We start from the raw sequence: 25,392 nt of genomic DNA on the forward strand, positions 1-25,392 counted from the left end.
GCAGTGGTTGGGAGTCCGCCTGCCGATGCAGGGGACACGGGTTCATGCCCTGGTCCGGGAAGATCCCACATGCCGCAGAGCGGTTAGGCCCGTGGGCCATGGCCGCTGGGCCTGCGCGTCCGGAGCCTGTGCTCCGCAATGGGAGAGGCCACAACAATGAGAGGCCCGCATACCGCAAAAAAAAAAAAAAAAAAAAAGAAAAAGTAAGTCAGAGCTTCCTACAGATAATTCAGAAACCATTGAAAATACCTAAGAGACTTTTAAAATAGGCTTTCTCTTATATTTGATATTTGAAAAAATCTGTAGGAAATTTGAAAATATCTTACAGAAAAGTTGTAAGGTGTACGTAGGCCACTTAATCACTGAATATCTTGACCTGTAGGCCTCCCATTGAGTACATTAGTCATTGATAATCTGCCTGTTTAAATGGCCCGTTTGAAGTCCCATGCTTTGGAGACCTAACTGTTCTTCCAGAAGATAGCATTGAAAGTACCATGTTACACTCTGTGTGATCTCTGCTAATGGCACTTTGAAATTGTATTAAGTCATTTTAGATATAACATTTGTCACTGTGGATCCAATTGTCAGGTACTTAGTTATCAGTTCTTGGAAGAAATAAATTTTGAGGAGGTATGGGAGGAAGGAATACATTATATAAAACATTACAATGAAGCTCATGACTGACCTTTGAATAGTAGGAATTTAAGTATGCTGTTAAAAATCTGTAAGGGACCGTTAAAATGATCAGACTGTAAGAGAAACGTGTGAGCTCACCAAACAAGGATTTCAGTGTAGATTTTGCCTTTATCAAATGAAGTTGAAGGAACAAGTTAAAGTTTGAATGGAAGAGCCTGCCATTGTTGTTCCACATCTGATTGTTGCTGTTTACATTCCTTTATTGAGCCTACATCTTCATAAGCTTTTTGACAGGTATATGTTGAACACTTCTGTTTCATGGTCAAGACAGGATCAGAGACCATGGATACTGACAACTGATTTGTCTGTTTTCTTCTGTCTTTTTCCATGACTCTATCTACTGCCTCATCTTGATTTACAAGCAAAACCTAGAAAACCTACAAAAATAAGTGTTTTGTGGTTTATCTAGGAATAATATAGAAAATATTGCTGTTATTTTTGGTGAAGAAAATCAATTTTGTATAGTTTATTTCAACCTAAATAAAATGTGAATTTTGTTTAAAGTTCAGGTACATTGTTTTTGATGCGGACAAAACAGATTCTTGTGGTAAATCTTTTCAAAAATATTTATCACCTTCACAATTGAAGATAAGTTCTTTTTTTTTTTCTTTTGGTGTATGGTTTACTACTTGGGGGAATTAAAAAGCCATTTTAATTGTGAAAAAAAAAAAAAAAAAAAAAAGAGTCTGTCTAATTCTTTATCATGATGAAGAACCTTCCAAAGTCTTCTCTGAGTTGAATGAATTATGCCCATAGAAACTATTTTAGGATTCCCAAATAGGAAATGATAGGTGATTAGTTATTCCTTGATACTGAGCTTTAAAATTTCTCCAAGAACTAAGAGTCTTTCTATCACACAAATTAGGAGAATCTGGTCTGTCCAAGGGTAAGTTCATGTGCTCTTGCCTAGAATTCACTGTCATTGTGCTTTGTTACAGAATATGATAGTGACACTTCCTGTCATTATAAAGTAGAGCTCAGCTATGAGAATTTCATCACCTCTGGCCCAGACCCCCATCCGCCCCCCATTGCAGATGACGAAAGTGATGACGATGATGACGATGACATCCCGCAGGTAAGAGCCCCACTTAAGAGCGTTTGCTTAGCTCCCTGGTGACCAGGACAAGCCACGAGGAATATTTTGATCTGAGCGTGCAAGGCTAGAGTTGTTACGCTTTCAGTTATGTCATTGCGTTGGAACAGTGGCTCTGGGGTATTCATTTTTCTAAACCACATATCAGTAGCCATATCTGTTTGGTTCCATTGCCCAGTAGCGATCCGGATGTAGAAATGAAGTACTTTGATAGTAATTTAGCAGTAAAGTTGCGGATCATGTGAAGTGTTTTATATGTGCTTTAGAGGGAAAGGAAGAGCTTGCCCCAGAACATCTGTTGCCTCCCCTGGCTTCTGAGGGTGTAGTTAGTTTGGTGGTATGCACGGTGTGTTTCTGTCACTGGCATTTGACGGGGGTGAAGACCTCAGGGTGAGAGCTGTAAGTCAGGGAAGGACTGATTCTTGCACAAGGCGTCCCTTTCCTGTTCACGTTTGCCTTCTCTTTCCAGGAGGACCACTACGCTCTGCTGGTGAAAGCGTGGGAGACCAAGGTTTTTCCTACTATTCGAAGACGCTTCCGCAATGAAGCAGAGCGGAAATCGGGCCTGGACCAGATAAAGGGTGCTTTACAACTAGGTCTGGTGCTTTATGTTTTCCTAGGGAACTTACTTCATGACTTGAAGAGATGTGTTTAGATGAAACTCAGGATATAAGTCAGAAAAGAGGGGCTCATCTAAAGTTGGGCCAGACTTAACAATGTCTTCTACCTGGGCCTTTACTGAACTCTATGGTCTTTTGCTTTCTTTGCTAGGCTTTTCTTTGCTTGTCAGTTTGACTCAGTATTTTGGGTTGATGGGCTGCTAGAATGAAGCTGGCACAGTTATACTAGGAAGCTGGATGGCCTGATGGTTAATAGCTTGGGCTCTGAAGTCACACCTATGCTGTTTACCAGCTTTGTGACCTTGGGAGAGTTACTTAACCTTTCTAGACTTCCCTCACCTTTAAAATGGAATCAATAATGGTAACCACCTCATATGTATATGAAAAATTAACAAGTTAATACAGATAAAGCTTTTAAGAACAGCGTCTGGCATATGGTCAGCATTCAGTTAATGTAGTTCTAGATGTCACAGTAACGATGATGGTGAGATTTTTCTCCCACTGGGCACATAGAATAATGCAAAGTTTGACTGCAGACAGTAGATTGTTAGGGAGTCTTAAGTGTGGATAGCTGATTTCTGTTTTCAGGCTTCTCCTCATCTGTGAAACACCTGCTTTTGGAGATGCAGAGATGCCTTTTGCCAAGAGGCACGGCTGCCCTTCCAGTGGAGCATCAGTTGGGTTTTCTTTCATCATTGTGGCAGTCAGAGGTGGTGTAAGGAGATAGTATTTGCTCTTTCTCTTCTTAAACTTTTGCCCTGACTGAGACTAGGAACAAATAAGGAGAAGAACCACCAAAAGACCTTTATTTCTTGACCAACTGATATGCCGAATCCCTGATTCCAGTGATAGCTGAGTAATTCCTTTTTCTCAGATTGGTGTCAGGACTAATCTGTGTGTGTGTGTGTCTCTGTGTGTGTGCATGTGTGTATATATATATATATATATATATATATATATATATATATATATATATATATATATATATATGTATGTATTTTTTTTCTTTTATGCTTTCTGTCCCCAAAGCTAAGACCTATGACAGTGGAATGATCGTGTTTATGCTTAACCTGTGGGAATAGCCACACATCCTATGACATGGTGTGATTGCTTTCTGCTCTTACCAGAGCCCTCTTTTAGCTGCCAACCCAAACCAGGACAGATAATTAATATTCTTTTTTCTTCTGTCCTAAGGGTTTCAGGCAGCGGGAGCAACACTGGGAAGATCCTCGGGTGGGAGTCAACTTGTGTGGTTGAGGGAACGGCAGCGAGGCCAAGCCAGTGTCTCTGAAGAGGAGAGGGGGAGGGGGAGCAGCAGGAAAGAGATGAGGGGAAGCAGGGAGAAGTGGCAGCCTCGGCAAGGACTTTGGATTTTATTCTGTGTAAAATGGGGAGCCTTTGGGAGGTTTTAAACAAAGGAGCAACGTGATCTGCTGTAGTAGATCCTACAGATAGAGACTTCGTTCCTCTCCGTTCACTCTCAACATCTGAAAGAAAATGCCCTTTCAGACAGTAGAATAGACCTCATCTTGTTTTCAGATGACTTTCCTTAATCAGTGTGATGCCTTGAAGAACCAGTGCGGGTCAGTGGCTTTCAGAGTTAAGAGGCTTTGTTTCAGTTGTATTTATTCAGTCAGCGGTTCATCCACTTACTTGTTCACACATGCAACATGTGCCTCCCAGGGTCAAGCCCTTTGCTAGGGATTAAGGACTGTCCTATGAGCAAGACACAGATGCTTCCTTCTCCCAGAGTTCACATCCTAGTGGGAAATAGGTAATGAAATGATGCACTACGTTGTGGGAAGGGCTGTGCGGTTGATTAGGAGACCGCTGTGGGTATAACTGGGGTGCCCAGTCTAGCTTGGCCCCTCTCACAACATAGTATTGAAGCCGAGACCTGGGGCTAATTCAGCAAAAGCAGTGCTGCGTTTAGAAACAGGAGGCACTAGCTGTTGAGGGAGACTGGTGCTTCTTACTGCTCCGGGAGAGTAGGAAAGGGGGCAAGAGTCTTTACAGTATAAGGGTGGAAAGCTCTTGTATATGATCATGGGTTTCTGTGCCTTTATTTTCACATCAGTTCTGCTTGACTCAGGATGTCTCTTTCTTTTACCATTTGGTCCCAGAGCCATCCTGAATGTCTGTGGCCAAGTGTGCCTTCTCCTTCTCTGCTCCCAGTTTGGAGGAGGGAAAAGGTGGACAGCACAGCAGGAAATTTGATTATCCAAAGGTGGCTGCCAGACCAGAGCCAAACCGATGACTCCTGGCCTCCTGAGTCACCCAGAAATACCTCTGGCCCCTGACACAGTTGCCAAGGCGTCTTCTCGGGACCCATCCACGTGGCCATGGCAGATCATCTGAACTATGTTAATTTAAACATAAAACATTTACCTTTCAAACACAGTCTCCTTCAATATAACTGGGGCAAAGCCTGAAAGGAGAACAGGGAGATGGCTCTAGTGCTCAAAGGATGACGTCTGTGAGGGTGGGTCAGCCTCCTGTTGTCAGGACCCCAAGAAGGGCAATGAAACCATCTCGGTGCTGTGCGCGCTTTAATTTCACATTCTCCCCATATTCCCAGATTCCTGCTTAGTAGACAGCAGAGTATTTTTTTCTCCTATCGCCATTCCTCTGGAAAATGTTGCAAAACACTATTTTTCCATAATCTTCTGATATCAGGCCACAGTTCTTTTTTTTCAATCTTTTGAAAACTTTTTATTATGTGAAATTTTTTTGATTGCTCAATATTTTTATTTAAAAATTTTTTTAAACATCTTTATTGGAGTATAATTGCTTTACAATGCTGTGTTAGTTTCTGCTGTATAACAAAGTGAATCAGCTATACATATACATATATCCCCATATCTCCTCCCTCTTGCGTCTCCCTCCCACCCTCCCTATCCCACCCCTCTAGGTGGTCACAAAGCACCGAGCTGATCTCCCTGCGCTATGCGGCTGCTTCCCACTAGCTATCTACTTTATTTGGTAGTATATATATGTCCATGCCACTCTGTCAGTCCCAGCTTACCTCTCCCCCTCCCTGTGTCCTCCAGTCCATTCTCTACGTCTGTGTCTTTATTCCTGTCTTGCCGCTAGCTTCTTTAGAACCTTTTTTTTTTTTTTAGATTCCATATATATGTGTGTTAGCATATGGTATATGTTTTTCTCTTTCTGACTTACTTCACTCTGTATGATGGACTCAATTTCGTTTCTTTTTATGGCTGAGTAATATTCCATTGTATATATGTGCCACATTTCCTTTATCCATTCATCTGTCAGTGGACACTTAGGTTGCTTCCATGTCCTGGCTATTGTAAATAGAGCTGCAGTGAACAACTGTGGTACATGACTCTTTTTGAATTATGGTTTTCTCAGGGTATATGCCCAGTAGTGGGATTGCTGGGTCATATGGTAGTTCTATTTTTAGTTTTTTAAGGAACTGTCCTCCATAGTGGCTGTATCAATTTACATTCCCACCAACAGCACAAGAGGGTTCCCTTTTCTCCACACCCTCTCCAGCATTTATCGTTTATAGATTTTTTTTTTTTGTGGTACGTGGGCCTCCCATTGTTGTGGCCTCTCCCATTGCGGAGCATAGGCTCCGGACGTGCAGGCTTAGCGGCCATGGCTCACGGGCCCAGCCGCTCCGCGGCATGTGGGATCCTCCCGGACCGGGGCACGAACCCATGTCCCCTGCATCAGCAGGCGGACTCTCAACCACTGTGCCACCAGGGAAGCCCTGTTTATAGACTTTTTGATGATGGCCATTCTGACTGGTGTAAGGTGATACCTCATTGTAGTTTTGATTTGCATTTCTCTAATGATTATTGATGTTGAGCATCCTTTCATGTGTTTGTTGGCAATCTATACATCTTCTTTGGAGAAATGTCTATTTAGGTCTTCTGCCCATTTTTGTATTGGGTTGTTTGTTTCTTTGATATGGAGTTGCATGAGCTGCTTGTAAATTTTGGAGATTAATCCTTTGTCAGTTGCTTCATTTGCAAATATTTTCTCCCATTCTGAGGGTTGTCTTTTAGTCTTGTTTATGGTTTCCTTTGCTGTGCAAAAGCTTTTAAGTTTCATTAGGTCCCATTCATTTATTTTTGTTTTTATTTCCATTTCTCTAGGAGGTGAGTCAAAAAGGATCTTGCTGGGATTTATGTCATAGAGTGTTTTGCCTATATTTTCCTCTAAGAGTTTGATGGTGTCTGGCCTTACATTTATGTCTTTAATCCATTTTGAGTTTATCGTTGTATACAGTGTTAGGGAGTGTTCTAATTTCATTCTTTTTTGTTTTGTTTTGTTTTTGTTTTTGCGGTATGCGGGCCTCTCCCGTCGCGGAGCACAGGCTCTGGACGCGCAGGCTCAACAGCCATGCCTCACGGGCCCAGCCGCTCCGCAGCATGTGGGATCTTCCCGGACCAGGGCACAAACCCATGTCCCCTGCATCGGCAGGCAGACTCTCAACCACTGCCACCAGGGAAGCCCTAATTTCATTCTTTTACATGTAGCTGTCCAGTTTTGTCAGCACCACTTATTGAAGAGGCTGTCTTTTCTCCATTGTATATTCTTGCCTCCTTTATCAAAAATAACGTGACCATATGTGCGTGGGTTTATCTCTGGGCTTTCTATCCTGTTCCATTGATCTATATTTCTGTTTTTGTGCCAGTACTATACTGTCTTGATTACTGTAGCTTTGTAGTATAGTCTGAAGTCAGGGAGTCTTATTCCTCCAGCTCTGTTTTTCTTTCTCAAGATTGCTTTGGCTATTCAGAGTCTTTTGTGTTTCCATACAAATTGTGAAATTTTTTGTTCTAGTTCTGTGAAAAATGCCATTGGTAGTTTGATAGGGATTGCATTGAATCTGTAGATTGCTTTAGGTAGTATAGTCATTTTCACAATGTTGATTCTTCCACTCCAAGAACATGGTATATCTCTCCATCTGTTTGTATCATCTTTAATTTCTTTCATCAATGTCTTATAGTTTTCTGCCTACAGGTCTTTTGTCTCCTTAGGTAGGTTTATTCCTAGGTATTTTATTCTTTTTGTTGCAGTGGTGAATGTGAGTGTTTCCTTAATTTCTCTTCCAGATTTTTCATCATTAGTGTATAGGGATGCAAGAGATTTCTGTGCATTAATTTTGTATCCTGCTACTTTACTAAATTCATTGATTAGTTCTAGTAGTTTTCTGGTGGCATCTTTAGGATTTTCTATGTATAGTATCATGTCATCTGCAAACAGTGACAGTTTTACTTCTTCTTTTCCGATTTGTATTCCTTTTATTTCTGTTTCTTCTCTGATTACCGTGGCTAAAACTTCCAAAACTATGTTGAATAATAGTGGTGAGAGTGGACAACCTTGTCTTGTTCCTGATCTTAGAGGAAATGCTTTCAGTTTTTCACCATTGAGAACAATGTTGGCTGTGGGTTTGTCGTATATGGCCTTTATTATGTTGAGGTAAGTTCCCTGTCTGCCTACTTTCTGGAGGGTTTTTATCATAAATGGGTGTTGAATTTTGTCAAAAGCTTTCTCTGCATCTATTGAGATGATCATTTGGTTTTTCTCCTTCAATTTGTTAATATGGTTTATCACATTGATTGATTTGCGTATATTGAAGAATCCTTGCATTCCTGAGATAAACCCCACTTGATCATGGTGTATGATCCTTTTAATGTGCTGTTGGATTCTGTTTGCTAGTATTTTGTTGAGGATTTTTGCATCTGTGTTCATCAGTGATATTGACCTGTAGTTTTCTTTCTTTGTGACACCTTTGTCTGGTTTTGGTATCAGGGTGATGGTGGCCCTGTGAATGAGTTTGGGAGTGTTCCTCCCTCTACTATATTTTGGAAGAGTTTGAGAAGGATAGGTGTTAGCTCTTCTCTAAATGTTTGATAGAATTTGCCTGTGAAGCCATCTGGTCCTGGGCTTTTGTTTGTTGGAAGTTTTTTTTTTTTTTTAGCGGTATGTGGGCCTCTCACTGTTGTGGCCTCTCCCGTTGCGGAGCACAGGCTCCGGACGCGCAGGCTCAGCGGCCATGGCCCACAGGCCCAGCCACTCCACGGCATGCGGGATCCCCCCGGACCGGGGCACGAACCCACGTCCCCTGCATCGGCAGGCAGACTCCCAACCACTGCGCCACCAGGGAAGCCCTGTTGGAAGATTTTAATCACAGTTTCAATTTCAGTGCTTGTGATTGGTCTGTTTATATTTTCTATTTAAAATATACACAAAAGTAGAAGAGGGCTTCCCTGGTGGCGCAGTGGTTGAGAGTCCGCCTGCCAGTACAGGGTACACGGGTTCATGCCCTGGTCTGGGAAGATCCCACATGCCGTGGAGTGGCTAGGCCCGTGAGCCATGGCCACTGAGCTTGCGTGTCCAGAGCCTGTGCTCCGCAACGGGAGAGGCCACAACAGTGAGAGGCCCACGTACCGCAAAAAAAAAAAAAAAAAAAAAAGTAGAAGAAATTATATAATGAATCTGCATTACCCATCACCCGACTTCAGGCAGTTTTCACCGTATTGCCAAATTCATTTTACTGCACCTCATACCCTCTACCTTTTGCTGATTATTTTTTACAACTTTATTTAGATACAATTTGTATCCTATAAAATTCACTCATTTTAAGTGTGGAGTTCAATGAGTTATAGTAAATTAACAAGTCATGCATCATCACAGTACAGTTTCTGAGCATGTTCATCAACCCAGCAAGCTTCTCCAGTGTCAGTTTGATGTCAATACCTGCTCTTACCCCCAGTCCCCGTGCTTTTTCTGGATAATTCATATAAATTGTCCTATGATATGTAGTCTTTTGTGTCTGTCTCCTTTTACTTAGCATATATTTCACTAATGCTGTATTATGTACCAATATTCTGTTCCTATCTATTATTGTTATTATTACTTGGCCGAACTGCGCAGCATATGGGATCTTAGTTACCTAACCAGGGATCAAACCGAGGCCCCAGCAGTGAAAGCGCCGAGTCCTAACCCTTGGACAGCCAGGGAACTCTCCGTTCTTATCTATTATGAAGTAGTGTTGCTTCGTATGCATGAACCACATTTTGCCATCAGGCCACATTTCTTGTTATTCTCTCTGACACTTCTTTCTCTATGCATGCTCCTCTAAGGGCAGCCCCCTTCTTAACTGTGCTCAGAAAATTGCTGTGCCTTTTCATTACAACAAGGCCAGCAAAGAAAGGAGCAGTAGATGAGTGTGATAGATATAAGCCTTGTTTAAAAGCAGATGCTGTCAATTGGTGTTTTTTACCCACAGCTTCTCAAGCGGTGGGGCGGGGGGCAGCAGTGGCAGCCACCCCTCTGTCCTCCCCACAGTGCTGTTTTCTTCATGCCTTGGACATTTATTTACTTGGTTTATTAATTATCTGTGGCTGTTGCTATTGAATATAATGATGTCTTCTCCCCCTGAGAAGGAAGGACAGAGCAAATTCCAGTACTGGATAGAAGTTGATGAAGCTCTCTGTCTCTCTTAAATAAGCAACATGTGTTCATTGTAACAATAATCAAACACAGTACAAAAATACGTAAACTAAGAAAAAAACACTACCCTCACTTTCTTCTTCCTCTCCATTTGTCCTGTAGTTTGTTCTCTTGACTTAACTGAAATGAAATGACTACATAATAACGTACCATCGTTTTTAACCATTCTCTATCGATGAATACTTTCATTATTTCCTTTTTTTGTTGCTGTTGTATTTCCCAGCAGTGCTGCAGGGACTGTTCTTATACCTTTACACACTTGTGCTTGTATTTCTGTGGGAGAGATTTGAGAGATGCCTAGAAGTAGGGCACTGAGTATTTTAAACTTGACTGACACTGCATAATTACCATTCCCAAAAGGCTACATACTCCCACAAATTCCCCATCTCTTCATTTTAGGTATGGGTCAGTGTCATGATTGGACTGAAGATTGTGTGCTCTTCGGAGAGTTACCAGTTCTGTTATATTTTTTAGGCATGGTGGATATTGCCCGGCAGACGGTTGAATTCCTCTACGAGGAGAATGGTGGCATCCCAAGAGACCTTTATCTTCCCACCATTGAAGACATTAAGGATGAAGCAAACAAGTTCACAATTGATAAAGTTCGAAAAGGTTTTGCTTCCCCCCGCTTCCTTCACCTATGAAACTTCCTCTGAAATGAGAAGTTGCATTTTCCCAAGCATGAGTTTGAGCCAGTCAGCTGCTGGCTCTTCTAGGGTGACTCTCCTTACTCTGGGTGATGTGAGCTCTTCCAGGCTCTCCCATGTGAGGCCCTAGGCTTCCTGGTGGGGCACAAGTAGAAGCTGTCTGGCCTCTGGGGGCCTCTTCCACACTCCCAGAACCACTCACATGAGCAGGGTGAGATAGGGCACTTGAGAGAGAAGTGGGGCGTGGGTGGAGGATTGCAGATAGGCCTCTCAGGCTTAGTCCTGGCTGTCCAGCTAATAAACCATGAATATGTGGTTGTACTGTGCTTTTTAGAATTTTATACAATGTATTTATTCATTTGATTAAAAATCTGTTGCATATCTTGAGGAAATGAAAATACAGAAAAGCACAGAAAGGAAATAAAACAACTCATTATTAGACCTTCACAAACATCATGGGCAGGGGCAGGCCTATATATTTACTTTTCTTTTTTAATTCCTCTTTTTTTGAGAGAGAGAATTCACATACCATAAAATTCACCCTTTAAAGTATACATTTCAACGGTTTTCGTATATTCACAAAGTTGTGCAACCACCAAACCATTGCCTCTAATTCCAGAACATTTTCATCCCCCAAAAGGAATTCCGTACCCTCCCGACTCCCCATTCCTCCTTCCTACTAGCCCCTGACAACCACTGATCTACTTTCTGCCTCTATAGATTTGCTTAGTCTGGATGTTTCGTAAAAATGGACTCAGGCAGCATGCAGCCTTTTGTGTCTGGCCTCCTTCACATGGCATAATTTTTCAAGATTCATCCCTGTTGTAGCTCATGTTGTTACTTCCTTTTTATGGCAAAAATAATATTCCATTGTATGGATAGTACCCCATTTTGTTTATCTGTTCGTCAATTGATGGACACTTGGGTTCCTTCTACCTTTTGGCTATTATGAATCATGCTGCTATGAACATTTGTGTACAGGTTTTTGTGTGGACATGTTTTCATTCCTCCTGGGTATATATGTAGGGGTGGAATTGCTGGGTCATATGGTAACTTTATGTCTAACTTTTTGGGGAACTGCCAGATGGTTTTCCAAAGTGATTGCCCCATTTTACATTACCATCAGCACATATGAGGGTTCCAATTTCTCTACATCCTGGCCAACACTTACTATTGCCTGTTTTTTGATTATAGCCATCCTAATGGATGTGAAGTGGTATCTCATTGTGGCTTTGACTTGCATTTCTCTAATAACTAATGATGTTGAACATCTTTTCATGCATATCTTTTCTCTTTAGAAAAATGTTTATTCACATTTTCTGCCCATTTTTTAATTGGCTTGTCTTTTTATTGTTAAATTGCCCGAGTTCTTACCACGCTTTGTTTTATTATCTTCCGGACTGAGCCGTGTTCCTTTTGGGTTATAACTAAACTGAGGGTATTGGTAAATGCTGTAGAGTTATTTTAGACCCTAAACTATAGGGTCCCAAAATAATAATGGTACTTGCTCCTGAAAAAACTTTTCCCTCTACCCTCCTCAGGTCTCACGGTAGTAACCCGCTCTCCAGACAGCAATAACGTAGCCAGCAGTACGGTTGGAACTGCCCTGCCAAAATTTGCCATCCGAGGGATGCTGAAAACCTTTGGGCTTCATGGAGTTGTCTTAGATGTTGATTCAGTGAGTGAAGAGCCTTTTATTTACACTGAGACTTTCATGCCCAGACTCCAAATACCTTAAACAGTGATTATACAGGGAGATTAGTCTTCAAATTAGGGAGAAAGAAACCAGGCTGAGTGCTGTCATGCCAGATGACTTGCCTGAGAGTTTCTCATGGGCCCAGATCAGCGCCGACTGTAGAACGTGAGCTGTTAACTCTCAGTGCTGTTATCGCCTTCAGACCATGCTGCTGCTGCTGGTTTTTTTCCATGAACCATGTTCAGACTGCCCCTACCTTATATCTATCTACCAAGTTCCAAGGGAAAATTCTCCTGTTGGCCTTGATGAATGGATGATCTGTCATTGTCATGATTGTTATACAGACTCAGAGAAATAGTTTTGTGATTTTGATCATGTCATCTCACTGGTTCTCGCAGCCTCAGTTTCCCCGTCTGTAAAATGAGTGTATTAAGCTAGATAAGTTGTTTTCTTCTCAGCTTTGCAGAGCCCTCTCATGGGGCTCAGCAAGGTTTAAGGTGGGGTGGGGGGGGCAGGGGGGAAGGAATAGAAGAGAGTAAGGGCCAAGCCGAAGCTTTCTTTGAAAACAGAGGCCTTGAAGGCTGTTTGAAGGCTGTGACTACATAATCCTTAGGTTACATGCACATGCTTGCATTTCTGTTTCCCATGCAGGAAAAACTGATGAAATAATACACAGATCAAGCCTAAGAGTCTCAGATATAGAAGTATCTATCACCACATAGATAAGCTTTGGTATCTGTCTGTCTACGGATACAGATAATGTTAGGTATCACTAATGCTTTGAAATTGAAAATTTTACATCTTCAACTGACTCCATTTTACCAGAGTATAATTTATTATTATTTTATTATTATTATTATTTTTTTTTTGCGGTACGCGGGCCTCTCACTGTTGTGGCCTCTCCCATTGCGGAGCACAGGCTCCGGACGCGCAGGCTCAGCGGCCATGGCTCACGGGCCCAGCCGCTCCGCGGCATGTGGGATCTTCCTGGACCGGGACACGAACCCGTGTCCCCTGCATCGGCAGGCGGACTCTCAACCACTGTGCCACCAGGGAAGCCCCAGAGTATAATTTAAATCATTACATTTTTAAGAGAGGCTGTTGGCTGGTGATTTACTAAGGTGAACTTTCAAGTAGAAAATTCCATTAGTAATACTGTTAATCTCCCACTGCCTGCTGAGACAAGCTCTGATTCTGGTTATCAGAAAGTACGTAACTGACAGTATTTTTCAGCAACGGAAACGTGTGAAAGGAAAATTAGAAAAATAGAAATTTTGTTAAAGTAATAATCTGTTATGTCTCAAGTGGTTTGATTCCCTTTGTTTTAATAGTAGTCCCTAAATCAAGATTACATTGCTATTTGAATCCAGAATGTGTATTCATGAGCTTACATTTTTATTTTCCTAGCAATAAAATAGAGCGATCAGACAGATTCTCTGCTTTTACAAAATTATTAACATAAAAACAATGAACATAAATTTTACCTGGCAACAATGCATGTTGAACTGTTACTGAAATATACCACTCTTCTCTTTAAATTTCAAACTCATATTACATTGAAGTTCTTTAATTTATTGTACCAATTAAAATTTCCCAACTGGTATGAAAAAACTAAATACACTATCCAGATATCTTTGAACTTTTAGCCTCAATCAGTGACATGAAACTAGTATTTACTGCTATAAAAGTTTGGTCTTATATGTATACATATGTATTTTAAAACTTGGGGGAAAAAGTTAGTGCTCAAAAAACAAATAAATAAAATAAATAAATAAAAATAAAAAAAACCAAAAAACAAATAGACATTTCCTTTTTCTATTGTAGGTAAATGAATTGGTGCAGGTAGAAACGTACCTCCGAAGCGAAGGTGTGCTGGTCCGATACTGGTATCCTATTGATATGTTGGAAAGGCCCCCAGCAGGCTACCGAAGGACTGCCACCAATGGGCTGGTCACCCTGGACAATACCAACCTTCAAATTCACAGGTAAGGGAATGCCCTGGGAGTCCAGTGGTTAGGACTCCGAGTTCTCGCTGCCAAGGGCCTGGGTTCAGTCCCTGGTTGGGGAACTAAAATCCCACAGGCCACGTGGCATGGCCAGAGATTTTTTAAAAATAAATAAAATATAAATTCACAGGTAAAATTGAGCCCTTCTTTCTAGTGGGTCACAGAAATCCACTTACTCTGTTTTATCACATGTGCCATTCATCGTTGACGAAGAAGGCTTTTCTTTCAAAGCTAAGAGAGAGACAGAGGCAGCTAGTAAAGATAACAGCGAATTGCAAGAGTTAGGAAGAAAAGTTGCAGGACCCAGTATCACCTGGCCTATGCCGTGGGTACTCTGCTGTAAGTTGGGGGTGTTGAGGGGTGTTTGGAGATTTGAAGAACGTGGAAGAGTTCTAAAGTGTAAACCAAGTCAAGAAGACACAACTAAGAGGAGTCCAGGCACTGTGTGAGCAGCCAGCTCATTTCTGTTAAACTAACAAGGTATTCCTTGTGTGCTCCTTTGTGCCCAGCACTTTGCGGGGGTCTCTGAGGGGACCTGTGCCTGCCCTCTGTGGGTTAAATCCTAAAGATCTGGCAAAATTCCCTCACATGCACCTGTAAATTCCTTCTTTCAGTCATAAAAATTCTTGCAACAATTCAGAAGAAAATATAATGATAAATGGAGCTCTCTGATAAAACTTCCCATAAACTATTTTTCATACTGTTCATCCAGTAGCATTGTAACTTCTCATTATATTGTCAGTTTTGAAGCAACTTGAGTGTATCTCCAGCTTAGACCTCTCTCTGGAGCACCAGATGGATGTATCCAACTGCCTCCTTGCCATCTCCACTCAGATGTTTCATCGCCCCATTTGGGTGGTCTTAAGTTCAACTTGACAATCAAATTCACAAGACCCAAATAGGCTATACTTGGCACTAGCTTCACCTAGAAAGATCCAGGATGGGAAGCGTGGCGTGCCACAGGGAAGTGTCGTGCATACATTTCAGCAGGAGTCATAGTCATCCACACAGAAGTTCAAAGGCTATACTTTGACCCCACCCACCCACCCAGGGACAACCCAGGTGTGAGGGCTAGACTTAACGTCGCTGTGTTCACGTGATGGCTGAGCAGCCCCACGTCCCAAATAGAAGCCGGTATCTTTTGTAACAACTCCACAGGCATAGCTTCTAGGGATTTCGGCAAGAGGCAGGCCCAGTTCATAAGAGCCACCATTTTCTGGAAAGCCCGAAACTGTAACTTCCCACCAAGAGCACTCTTTTTTCAGTCCTCCCAGTGCACCTTGCCAACTGGGGGTTGTTTTGACCATAAGCAACATGCCTGGTAATATTGCTGATATTCGGGAGTTCCCTGGTGGCCTAGTGGTTAGGATTCCCGGCTTTCACTGCCATGGCCCAGGTTCAGTCCCTGGTCAGGGAATTGAGATCCTGTAAGCCACACAGTGCGGCCAAAAAACACACACACACGCGCGCGCGCGCGGCTAATACTACTTTTGTCAGGTTTTTAGAACTGAGCTGAAAACAAGTTAACCGAAGTCAGCTCTTATATGGACAAGGCTAATCTAATAGATGCCTAAAATGTTGCATGTGAGGTGGAATTCGGGCCTTCTCCTCCACCGGTCTTTCCACATCTGTGAGGGGTGCCCAAGTCACCCTTTGTCCTCACTGCCTCACGTAACCAATCGGCAGGTCCCATTGACTCTTCCTCCAAAGTACATCCCAGGCTGCTTCTCTCCATCTCCACCTCCACCACACTGGTCTAGGCCTCAGCTCTCCCTTCTCTGCACAGCAGCCGAGTGATCTTTTAGAAACACAGATCAGATCATTCATCTCTCTCCTCTAATTCAAACGTTCCCATGGCATTCCACTTCCCATGGAGTAGAATTCAAACCCTTAACCTGGCTCACCAAACCCTCCCCAAGCCTCAGAGTCTGTCTGCTTCTCCCAGCATACTCTCCTTCCGCAGTTTCTCTCACACACCAAGCTTGTTTCCTCCTCAATGTCTCTGTATATGCTGTTCCCTCTGCCTGCAGTGCTTTGCCCAGAACTTTGCATGGCTGTCTCATTCTTTTTTTTAAATTATATTTTATTTATTTTTTATACAGTAGGTTCTTATTAGTCATCCATTTTATACACATCAGTGTATGCATCTCAATCCCAATTGCCCAATTCATCACGCCACCACCTGCACCCCCTGCTGCTTTCCCCCCTTGGTGTCCATATGTTTGTTCTCTACATCTGTGTCTCAATTTCTGCCCTGCAAACTGGTTCATCTGTACCATTTTTCTAGGTTCCACATATATGCGTTAATATGCGATACTTGTTTTTCTCTTTCTGACTTACTGCACTCTGTTTGACAGTCTCTAGATTCATCCACGTCTCTACAAATGACCCAATTTCATTCCTTTTTATGGCTGAGTAATATTCCATTGTATATATGTACCACAACTTCTTTATCCATTCGTCTGTCGATGGGTGTTTAGGTTGCTTCCATGACCTGGCTATTGTAAATAGTGTGGCAATGAACATTGGCGTATGTGTGTCTTTTTTTTTTTTTTTTTTTCGGTATGGGGGCCTCTCACTGTTGTGGCCTCTCCTGTTGTGGAGCACAGTCTCTGGACGTGCAGGCTCAGCGGCCATGGCTCACGGGCCCAGCTGCTCCGCAGCATGTGGGATCTTCCCGGACTGGGGCACGAACCCGTGTCCCCTGCATCAGCAGGCGGACTCTCAACCACTGCACCACCAGGGAAGCCCCTGCATGTGTCTTTTTGAATGATGGTTTTCTCTGGGTATATGCCCAGTAGTGGGATTGCCGGGTCATATGGTAATTCTATTTTTAGTTTTTTAAGGAACCTCCATACTGTTCTCCATAGTGGCTGTATCAGTTTATATTCCCACCAACAGTGCAAGAGGGTTCCATTTTCTCCACACCCTCTCCAGCATTTGTTGTTTGTAGATTTTCTGATGATGCCCATTCTAACTGGTGTGAGGTGATACCTCATTGTAGTTTTGGTTTGCATTTCTCTAATAATTAGTGATGTTGAGCAGCTTTTCACGTGCTTCTTGGCCATCTGTATATCTTCTTTGGAGAAATGTCTATTTAGGTCTTCTGCCCATTTTTGGATTGGGTTGTTTGTTTTTTTAGTACTGAGCTGCGTGAGCTGTTTATATATTTTGGAGATTAATCCTTTGTCCGTTGATTCATTTGCAAATATTTTCTCCCATTCTGAGGGTTGTGTTTTCGTCTTGTTTGTGGTTTCCTTTGCTTTGCAAAAGCTTTTAAGTTTCATTAGGTCCCATTTGTTTATTTTTGTTTTTATTTCCGTTACTCTAGGAAGTGGACCAAAAAAGATCTTGCTGTGATTTATGTCAACAAGCGTTCTTCCTGTGTTTTCCTCTAAGAGTTTTATGTGTCCAGTCTTACATTTAGATCTCTAATCCATTTTGAGTTTATTCTTGTGTATGGTGTTAGGGAGTGTTCTAATTTCATTCTTTTACATGTAGCTGTCCAGTTTTCCCAGCACCACTTATTGAAGAGACTGTCTTTTCTCCATTGTATATCTTTGCCTCCTTTGTCATAGATTAGTTGACCATAGGTGCATGGGTTTATCTCTGGGCTTTCTATCCTGTTCCATTGATCTGTATTTCTGTTTTTGTGTCAGTACCATATTGTCTTGATTACTGTAGCTTTGTAGTATAGTCTGAAGTCAGGGAGTCAGATTCCTCCAGCTCCGTTTTTTTCCCTCAGGACTGTAGGTGTCTTTGCCAATAGCTTTGGCTATTCGGGGTCTTTTGTGTCTCCATACAAATTTTAAGATTTTTTGTTCTAGTTCTGTAAAAAATGCCATTGGTAATTTGATAGGGATTGCATTGAATCTGTAGATTGCTTTAGGTAGTATAGTCATTTTCACAATGTTGATTCTTCCAATCCAAGAACATGGTATATCTCTCCATCCATTGGTATCATCTTTAATTTCATTCAACAGTGTCTTATAGTTTTCTGCATACAGGTCTTTTGTCTCCCTAGGTAGGTTTATTCCTAGGTATTTTATTCTTTTTGTTGCAATGGTAAATGGGATTGTTTCCTTAATTTCTCTTTCAGATTTTTCATCATTAGTGTATAGGAATGCAAGAGATTTCTGTGCATTAATTTTGTATCCTGCAACTTTACCAGATTCATTGATTAGCTCTAGTAGTTTTCTGGTGACATCTTTAGGATTCTCTATGTATAGTATGATGTCATCTGCAAACAGTGACAGTTTTACTTCTTCTTTTCCAATGTGTATTGCTTTTATTTCTTTTTCTTCTCTGATTGCCTTGGCTAGGACTTCCAAAACTATGTTGAATAATAGTGGTGAGAGTGGACATCCTTGTCTCATTCCTGATCTTAGAGGAAATGCTTTCAGTTTTTCACCATTGAGAATGATGTTCGCTGTGGGTTTGTTGTATATGGCCTTTATTATGTTGAGGTAGGTTCCCTCTATGCCCACTTTCTGGAGGGTTTTTATCATAAATGGGTGTTGAATTTTGTCAAAAGCTTTTTCTGCATCTATTGAGATGATAATATGGCTTTTCTTCTATTTGTTAAAGTGGTGTATCACATTGATTGATTTGCGTATACTGAAGAATCCTTGCATCCCTGGGATAAATCCCACTTGATCATGGTGCATGATCCTTTTAATGTGTTGTTGGATTCTGTTTGCTAGTATTTTGTTGAGGATTTTTGCATCTATATTCATGAGTGATATTTGTCTGTAATTTTCTTTTTTTGTATTATCTTTGTCTGGTTTTGGTATCAGGGTGATGGTGGCCTCATAGAATGAGTTTGGGAGTGTTCCTTCCTCTGCAATTTTTTGGAAGAGTTTGAGAAGGATAGGTGTTATCTCTTCTCTAAATGTTTGATAGAATTCACCTGTGAAGCCATCTGGTCCTGGGCTTTTGTTTCTTGGAAGATTTTTAATCACAGTTTCAATTTCATTACTTGTGATTGGTCTGTTCATATTTTCTGTTTCTTCCTGGTTCAGTCTTGGAAGGTTATACCTTTCTAAGAATTTGTCCATGTCTTCCAGGTTGTCCATTTTATTGGCACAGAGTTGCTTGTAGTAGTCTCTTAGGATGCTTTGTATTTCTGTGTTGTCTGTTGTAACTTCTCCTTTTTCATTTCTAATTTTATTGATTTGAGTCCTCTCCCTCCTTTTCTTGATGAGTCTGGCTAATGGTTTATCAGTTTTGTTTATGTTCTCAAAGAACCAGCTTTTAGTTTTATTGATCTTTGCTATTGTTTTCTTTGTTTCTATTTCATTTATTTCTGCTGTGATCTTTATGATTTCTTTCTTCTGCTAACTTTGGGTTTTGTTTGTTCTTCTTTCTCTAGTTCCTTTAGGTGTAAGGTTAGATTGTTTATTTGAGATTTTTCTTGTTTCTTGAGGTAGGTTTGAATAGCTATAAACTTCCCTCTTAGAGCTGCTTTTGCTGCATCCCATAGGTTTTGGATCATCGTGTTTTCATTGTCATTTGTCTCTAGGTATTTTTTGATTTCCTCTTAGATTTTTTTTTTTTTTTTTTTTTTTTTTTGTGGTACACGGGCCTCTCACTGTTGTGGCCTCTCCCGTTGCGGAGCACAGGCTCTGGACGTGCAGGCTCAGCGGCCATGGCTCACGGGCCCAGCTGCTCCACAGCATGTGGGATCTTCCTGGACCGGGGCATGAACCTGTGTCCCCTGCATCGGCAGGCGGACTCTCAACCACCGCACCACCAGGGAAGCCCCTCCTCTTTTTTTTTCTTTTTTTTTCTCAGTACGTGGGCCTCTCACTGCTGCGGCCTCTCCCATTGCGGAGCACAGGCTCCGGACGCGCAGGCTCAGCGGCCATGGCTCACGGGCCCAGCCACTCCGCGGCATGTGGGATCTTCCCAGACCGGGGCACGAACCCATGTCTCCTGCATCGGCAGGCGGACTCTCAACCACTGCGCCACCAGGGAAGCCCAGCCCCTCCTCTTTGATTTCTTCAGTGATCTCTTGGTTATTTAGTAATGTATTGTTTAGCCTCCATGTGTTTGTGTTTTTTACGTTTTTTTCCCTGTAATTGATTTCTAATCTCATAGCGTTGTGGTCAGAAAAGATGCTTGATATGATTTCAATTTTCTTAAATTTACTGAGGCTTGATTTGTGACCCAAGATGTGAACTATCCTGGAGAATGTTCTGTGAGCACTTGAGAAGAATGTGTAATCTGCTGTTTTTGGATGGAATGTCCTATAAATATCAATTAAATCTGTCTGGTCTATTGTGTCATTTAAAGCTTGTGTTTCCTTATTAATTTTCTGTTTGGATGATCTGTCCATTGGTGTAAGTGAGGTGTTAAAGTCCCCCACTATTATTGTGTTACTGTCGATTTCCTCTTTTATAGCTGTTAGCAGTTGCCTTATGTATTGAGGTGCTTCTGTGTTGGGTGCATATATATTTATAATTGTTATATCTTCTTCTTGGATTGATCCCTTGATCATTATGTAGTGTCCTTCCTTGTCTCTTGTAACATTCTTTATTTTAAAGTCTATTTTATCTGATATGAGTATTGCTACTCCAGCCTTCTTTCGATTTCCATTTGCATGGAATATCTTTTTCCATCCCATCACTTTCAGTCTGAATGTCATCCCATCACTTTCAGTCTGAATGTGTCCCTAGGTCTGAAGTGGGTCTCTTGTAGACAGCATATATATGGGTCTTGTTTTTGTATCCAATCAGCAAGGCTGTGTCTTTTGGTTGGAGCATTTAATCCATTCACATTTAAGGTAATATCGATGTGTATGTTCTTATTACCATTTTCTTAATTGTTTTGGGTTTGTTTTTGTAGGTCCTTTTCTTCTCTTGTGTTTCCCACTTAGCGAAGTTCCTTTAGCGTTTGTTGTAGAGCTGGTTTGGTGGTGCTGAATTCTCTTAGCTTTTGCTCTGTAAAGCTTTTGATTTCTCCATCGAACCTGAATGATATCCTTGCCGGGTAGAGTAATCTTGGTTGTAGGTTCTTCCCTTTCATCACTTTAAGTATATCATGCCACTCCCTTCTGGCTTGTAGAGTTTCTGCTGAGAAACTCTGTTAACCTTATGTGAGTTCACTTGTATGTTATTTGTTGTTTTTCCCTTGCTGCTTTCAATAATTTTTCTTTGTCTTTAATTTTTGCCAGTTTGATTACTATGTGTCTCGGCATGTTTCTCCTTGGGTTTATCCTGTATGGGACTCTCTGCACTTCCTGGAATTGGGTGGCTATTTCCTTTCCCATGTTAGGGAAGTTTTCGACTATAATCTCTTCAAATATTTTCTTGGGTCCTTTCTCTCTCTCTTCTCCTTCTGGGACCCCTATAATGCGAATGTTGTTGCATTTAATGTTGTCCCAGAGGTCTCTTAGGCTGTCTTCATTTCTTTTCATTCTTTTTTCTTTATTCTGTTCCACAGCAGTGAATTCCACCATTATGACTTCCAGGTCACTTATGCGTTCTTCTGCCTCAGTTATTCTGCTATTGATTCCTTCTACTGTAGTTTTCATTTCAGTTATTGTATTGTTTGTCTTTGTTTGTTTGTTCTTTCATTCTTCTAGGACTTTGTTAAACATTTCTTGCATCTTCTCGATCTTTGCCTCCTTTCTTTTTCCAAGGTCCTGGATCATCTTCACTATCATTATTCTGAAGGTTGCCTATCTCCACTTCATTTAGTTGTTTTTCTGGGGTTTTATGTTGTTCCTTCATCTGGTACATAGCCCTCTGCCTTTTCATTTTGTCTGTCTTTCTGTGAATGTGGTTTTTGTTCCACAGGCTGCAGGATTTTAGTTCTTCTTGCTTCTGCTGTCTGCCCTCTGGTGGATTGGCTGTCTCATTCTTGTCATTCAGATCTCAGTGAATATGTCACCTTTCCAAAAAAACCTTGCCTCACCATCTAAAGTAAGCCCACAGGAGCACATTGTCATAACACTGGATTTTATCAATACTTCCCTTCCAGGACCTGATATTTTTGCTTTTTTAAAAAATTTGTTGGGCTTCCCTGGTGGCGCAGTGGTTGAGAGTCCGCCTGCCGATGCAGGGGACACGGGTTCGTGCCCCGGTTCGGGAAGATCCCACATGCTGTGGAGCGGCTGGGCCCGTGAGCCATGGCCGCTGAGCCTGGCGTCCGGAGCCTGTGCTCCACAAGGGGAGAGGCCACAACAGTGAGAGGCCCACATACAGCCAAAAAAAAAAAAAAATTTTGTTTATTGTGTGTCTCCTCCCTCTAGAACATAAGCTTCCTAAAAGCAGAGACCTTGCCTGATTCTTTGCTAGGGCTCCCAGTGCTTAATCTGGGCCCTGGCTCACACTGTAGACTCCAAATATTTGTTGAAAAGGATCCCCAAACATATATGCTTGAATATCAATATGGTACTCTTAAAGTTTTTAAAAACTTCTTTAATAAGATTTTCGGTCATATTTTTGGCAAATTTTTCTGATAGATGAAACCTATTGACTGTTGACTAGCAACTTAGAGAAAAGGCAAGAAAGTGCTTCGCAAGGTTACAATCAGGCTACAGATGTAGGACATTTACGATCAGTATTAATGTGGTGATCTCGGTATTGGGAGAAATATGAAACATGCCATAGATTTGTTTGATCAATACAATGATGGAATTTCTGCTCATAGTATGGGTTTTCATCAGAGGTGTACTCTGCCTAAAGTGCTCACGTGGGTTTGAGAGAGGACTTTAGAGAATGAAGAGGTGGGGTGGGGGGCTCCTCAGCAGAGACTTCAGAGACATTAACAGTCTGCAGAGTCGACCGAAAATAATCTCACTCCAGCTTCAACCTGGCAACTTGAGGCTTTTCAATCTGAGGAGAGAGCTGGGGGGAGCCTGTAGGGCTTTCAGCTTTCATAGTCAGACCTCATCTGTTTTGCTGCCCTGGTCCTTGTGAGCTGTGCAAGTACTGTCAACAGGCAAACTTCTGAGGCGGGAAGAAGCAGGTGGAGTTGGTTTGTTTTAAATTCTGGCGCAAGAATATTACAAACTGGTGGAGCTGAGAAAGAACCCACCTAACATGCACCATCGTAGCTGGTTTCTTTTTTGTCTCCACTTTATACGATGGACCAGCATTACCTTTAGTTTGGGTCAGTAGGTAATATCAAGTGACCCCTGTTGGCTCCGAGTGGGTTTAGACCTAGACTTTATAGACACAAAAGGTCTACTTCTTTTTCTTTTTTAATTTATTTTTTATTGAAGTAGAGTTGAATTACAATGTTATGTTAACTACTGCTGTACATCAAAGTGACTCAGTTTTATATATATATATATATATATATATATATATATATATATATATATATATATAAACGTTCTTTTTCATATTCTCTTCCATTATGGTTTATCATAGGATATTGCATATAGTTCCCTGTGCTATACAGTAGGACCTTGTTGTTTATCCACCCTATATATACCAGTTTGCATCTGCTAATCCCAAACTCCCAATCCAGCCCTCCCCCAACCCCCTCCCCCTTGGCAACCATCAGTCTGTTCTCTATGTCTATGATTCTGTTCCTGTTTCATAGATAGGTTCATTTGTGTCATATTTTAGATTCCACATATAAGTGATATCATATGGTATTTGTCTTTCTCTTTCTGACTTCACTTAGTATGATAATCTCTAGTTGCATCCATGTTGCTGCAAATGGCGTTATTTCATTCTTTCTTACTGCTGAGTAATATTCCACTGTATATATGTACCACATCTTCTTTATCCGTTCATCTGTCAATAGCCATTTAAGTTGTTTCCATGTCTTGGCTGTTGTGAATAGTGCTGCTTTGAACATAGGGGTGCATGTATGTTTTTGAATTATAGTTTTGTCTGGATATATGCCCAGGAGTGGAATTGCTCGATCATATGGTAACTCTATTTTTAGTTTTCTGAGGAACCTCCATGCTGTTTTCCACAGTGGCTGCACCAATTTACATTCCAAAAGGGCTACTTCTAACTTGCCTTCTTGATTAAGTGCTTACTACCAGCAGAATTTTTAATTATGGTGATTAGTTAATAAAATACAGGGAGCCTCCCCTATGCTTAGTATTAGCTAGATTAGATTCTTTACCAAGAGATGCATTTCTAAATGAGACCTGCTTAGTCACTAATGAGCTATTATTCAAGGTGAATGCCAATCACTTCATAAATTCATCACATAAAAAAAAAATGCCCACACTGAAATTTTTATAATAGCTTTACAGAGGTACAATTCACATACCATGTAATTTACCCACTTAAAGTATACAGGCCAACAATTTTTAGTATATTCACAAAATTCTGTAACCATCATCCCTCTCAGTTTTAGAGCATTTTCATCACCCCAAGAAGAAACCCCACAGCCATTAGTAGTCAGTTCCCCTTCTCCCGTCCCCTAGCTCAACCCCGCCAATCTAATTTCTGTTTCTATGGATTTGCTTAATTCTGGACACTCTATATAAATGGATTCATAATATGTGAGCTTTTGTGTCTGGCTTCTTTCACTTAGCACAGGGCTGTCCAGGTTCATCCATGTCGTAGCACGTGTCAGTGCTTCATCCCTTTTTATTTGTGAATAACATTCCATTGTATGGATTTACCGTGCCTCAGTTGTTGGACATTTGGGCTGTTTCCACTTTTTGGCTACTCTGTGTATGCTACTATGAACACACGTATATGTGAGTCTTTATGTGAACATATATTTTCATTTCTTTTTCCATGGTGGTTTTTGAGTTGGGAAAAATCAAACATAACTAAATGTGGCTTTTTGTTTAAAACACAAGTGTCTAACTTGGAGCACAGAACATGAGGCCAGAGAAGCCTGAGATGTGGTCCTTCCCCTTCAGCAGCCCGTGGCCCGGCCCAGTGTGGAGGCTGGAGCGTCAGAGCTCAGTGCCTGTCCCCTGCCCTTCCCTTGCAGGGAGCTGCTGCGCTGCGAGGCCGCACTGGCCAGGCTGTACTGCCGCATGGCCCTGCTCAACATCTTCGCCCCCAAGCTGCCTCACCTGTTTACCCGCCTCTTCCACATCCCTGCCATCCGGGACATTACCCTGGAGCACCTGCAGCTGCTGTCCAATCAGCTCCTCGCTCCTCCCCTCCCAGGTAAACCTTGGCTTTGCCGCTGTCACTGCAGAAATTAGGCC

The 25,392-nt window shown here is 41.6% G+C and overlaps 1 protein-coding gene across 5 annotated transcripts in view; it reads left to right on the forward strand.

The window, feature by feature from the left end:
- The window catches only part of HECTD4 (HECT domain E3 ubiquitin protein ligase 4), a 193,119-nt gene that overhangs the window by 137,697 nt on the left and 30,030 nt on the right, over positions 1-25,392 (forward strand). For all 5 annotated transcript variants that reach the window (XM_081252690.1, XM_081252691.1, XM_081252693.1 and 2 more), the window contains exons 51-56: positions 1,635-1,771; positions 2,259-2,385; positions 10,375-10,512; positions 12,089-12,225; positions 14,068-14,228; positions 25,170-25,351. In XM_081252690.1, the coding sequence (XP_081108816.1) occupies positions 1,635-1,771; positions 2,259-2,385; positions 10,375-10,512; positions 12,089-12,225; positions 14,068-14,228; positions 25,170-25,351 (882 nt within the window). The remainder of the gene's footprint in view (positions 1-1,634; positions 1,772-2,258; positions 2,386-10,374; positions 10,513-12,088; positions 12,226-14,067; positions 14,229-25,169; positions 25,352-25,392) is intronic.

This window comes from Mesoplodon bidens, assembly GCF_964165515.1.
Source record: "Mesoplodon bidens genome assembly, chromosome: 13".
Taxonomy (NCBI): Eukaryota; Metazoa; Chordata; class Mammalia; order Artiodactyla; family Ziphiidae; genus Mesoplodon; species Mesoplodon bidens.